Below are 2,608 nucleotides of genomic sequence, written 5' to 3' on the forward strand. Positions count from 1 at the left end.
ACTCACTTTGTAGACCAGGCTGGCCTCGAACTCAGAAATCCGCCTGCCTCTGCCTCCCGAGTGCTGGGATTAAAGGCGTGNGCCACCACGCCCGGCTAAGGTATTACATTCTTAACAAACCTCCCCTACACTATGAAAAGTACGAAGCAAGCCAGGTGGGCAGTGGTGGCACACACCTTGAATTCCAGCACGGGGGAGGCAGAGGCAGGCGGGTCTCAGGGAGTTGGAGCCTGGTGTCTAACTTTTGCAGCCCCTCGTCCTCTCTAACCGCTGTCATGCTGGGATGCTTGGAAGTGAACGTCCAGCTCCTCACACCGGCACCTGACTACCCGGAAGAAGAGGGCTCTGCCTCCAGCACCAGGATGCACCCACATCGGGGCACTCGCCCAAGCCAGCTGAGGCGACCTTCTTTATGGACAGTTGCTCAGATGCTGAGGCCATGACAGGAGCCTCCCTCCTACCCTGCCCCCAGTGTGCCCCCCCCATGAGTAATTCCTGCAACACTGACAGGCAGGAGCTAGCCTGTTGTTTCCTGAGGTCAAATATGAGGCTAAAACAGAACAAGACTAACAAGACCGAGGCTACAGTATGCACTTTACAAAACACAATGCTGAGTACCCCGTCTGTGGAAGCAATCACAATCCCTGCTACTGTTAACCTCAGAAGAACTGGCGAAGTCAATGCAGCTCAGCACTGGAGGACAAATATCTCCCAAGCTGAACTCTAGGGCTTGATCCACTGGTCTGGGGATCGAACTTGGGTCTTTATGGTTGCCGGTACCTCTACCCTGGGGGTCATCTCACTAGACTCCCCAGTCTCCAAAATCGAAATCATTCTTGGCTGGTCAAATTAATACTCATTAAAATAAAGAAGGTGAGAGAGATGGCTCAGCAGGTTGGGAGAGGAATTTTCCATGTGAGACAGGTGTCCCGACAGAGCCCACATAAAGCAGGAAGGAGAGATGCCACAAAATTGGCCTCTGGCCCCCACATGCACACTGTGTGTGTACCTCCACACACAGTAGTAATAGTAAATAAATTTAAAACTTCTAGACTAAAAATAAAAAGAAATATAGTTCAAAAAGTAAGCCAGCATGCTTGCACAGGCCTATAATGCCAGCACTGGGTGAGCTATGGAGTGACTTCAGAGCCGGCCTAAGATAGTGACTTCATGAGACCCTATCCCAAAGAGAGACAGCGGTGTGAAGAGAGGACAGTGTGCCTTCACCTGGAGGGACTCTCGCTTCTCATCTGACCCAGCAAATCATGTTCAATCTCGTAAGACTACTTCCATCTCCAGGAGGCATGTGCACATACGCCCAATTGATTCTAGGACAGACCATTACTTTATAGCCTGCACACAAACAGGCAACTGCTTTCTTGTCACCTTCAGGAGGTTCCAAGCTGGCAAGGTCAGAGGACCTCAGGAAACCTTACAAACAGATGCTGGGCTGGACAGACACTTAGCTTCAAAGTACGGGGACTTGAGTTTATACTCCAGGACTCAAGGTTAAGGCGGCAGGTAAGCATGGCGGCTCGTGCTTGTCACCCCACAGCTGAGACAGCTTGGGAGGCAGATCCCTGGGGCACAGAAGCCAGCTGAACAGCAGTCTAGACGAGTCCCAGGCCACTGAGGGACTCTGCCTCAAAATACAGTATCATTAGCACCCAGAAGGGTGACTCTCTGGTCTGTCTCTACACACACACATACACACACACACACACACACACACACACACACACACACACGTGCATGTGAATGCACACAAACCCACCAGATGCCTATTCCGTCACTAAAAGAATGCTGTTCCTGCTAAGAATGTCCTCTGGGCCCTCAGCCATACACCCGGACCCTCAGACATTCCCAGTGGAGGAAGCTCAGACACGGAGGACTGGTACCCGGCGAGTGGCCTGGACCACGCCTCCTCTGCTCACCTGTCTCATGTGTCGAAGAGACTTGAAGCCGGTAAGCTTTGGGGGCTGCCAGCTCCCACAAGCTGAGAGAAAGGATGACTCTGTTGGGCAACTGGTCAGCTCTTGCCCTTCAGCACCCTCTGGCGTAACAGGGGCTTTCTCCTCCTCTTCAGCCTCAGAATTGTCCCAGCTTTCTGATTCTTCCTCCAAGTCTACAGGACAGACAGGGTAGGTATGGAGTGAGCAGCGTCCCCTCAGATGCTATAGTTTGGCTCTGTGGCCACTTCTGTCTCAGGGTACCAATGGCTACACCACCAACGCCTATCGTATCCCAGAGAGGTCCGATGTCTGTCTATGTGCTACTGACTAGGCATCCGGGGTGAAGGGAGGAAGACGTGGGCAGGAGAGACATCTTAGAAGCTCTTCCTGAACGATGCTGGCTCTGCTCAACTGCTGGAAAGGTCAACAGTGCAGAGCAGACGGCATGAGCTTACCAGGGGCCAGCCTGTGCTCCACACACCATCTCACCCCAGCTCCCTCCTCCCAGACAAGACGCAAATGTTTCCTTTCCATGAGTCCTTATGGTGGAACCTCACAATAACATCTCTGCTGCAGGTCACAATGAGAACCAGACGGACGAGGCAGGATTTGTTTTGTTTTGTTTTGTTTTGGATTTTTCGAGACAAGGTTTCTCT

General features: G+C 52.1%; 1 protein-coding gene across 2 annotated transcripts in view; it reads right to left on the bottom strand.

Moving 5' to 3' along the window:
• The window catches only part of Flcn (folliculin), a 20,292-nt gene that overhangs the window by 4,536 nt on the left and 13,148 nt on the right, over positions 1–2,608 (bottom strand). For both annotated transcript variants that reach the window (XM_021211965.1, XM_021211964.1), the window contains exon 8: positions 1,935–2,125. In XM_021211965.1, the coding sequence (XP_021067624.1) occupies positions 1,935–2,125 (191 nt within the window). The remainder of the gene's footprint in view (positions 1–1,934; positions 2,126–2,608) is intronic.

Source organism: Mus pahari, chromosome 14 (genome assembly GCF_900095145.1).
Source record: "Mus pahari chromosome 14, PAHARI_EIJ_v1.1, whole genome shotgun sequence".
NCBI classification, from domain to species: Eukaryota; Metazoa; Chordata; class Mammalia; order Rodentia; family Muridae; genus Mus; species Mus pahari.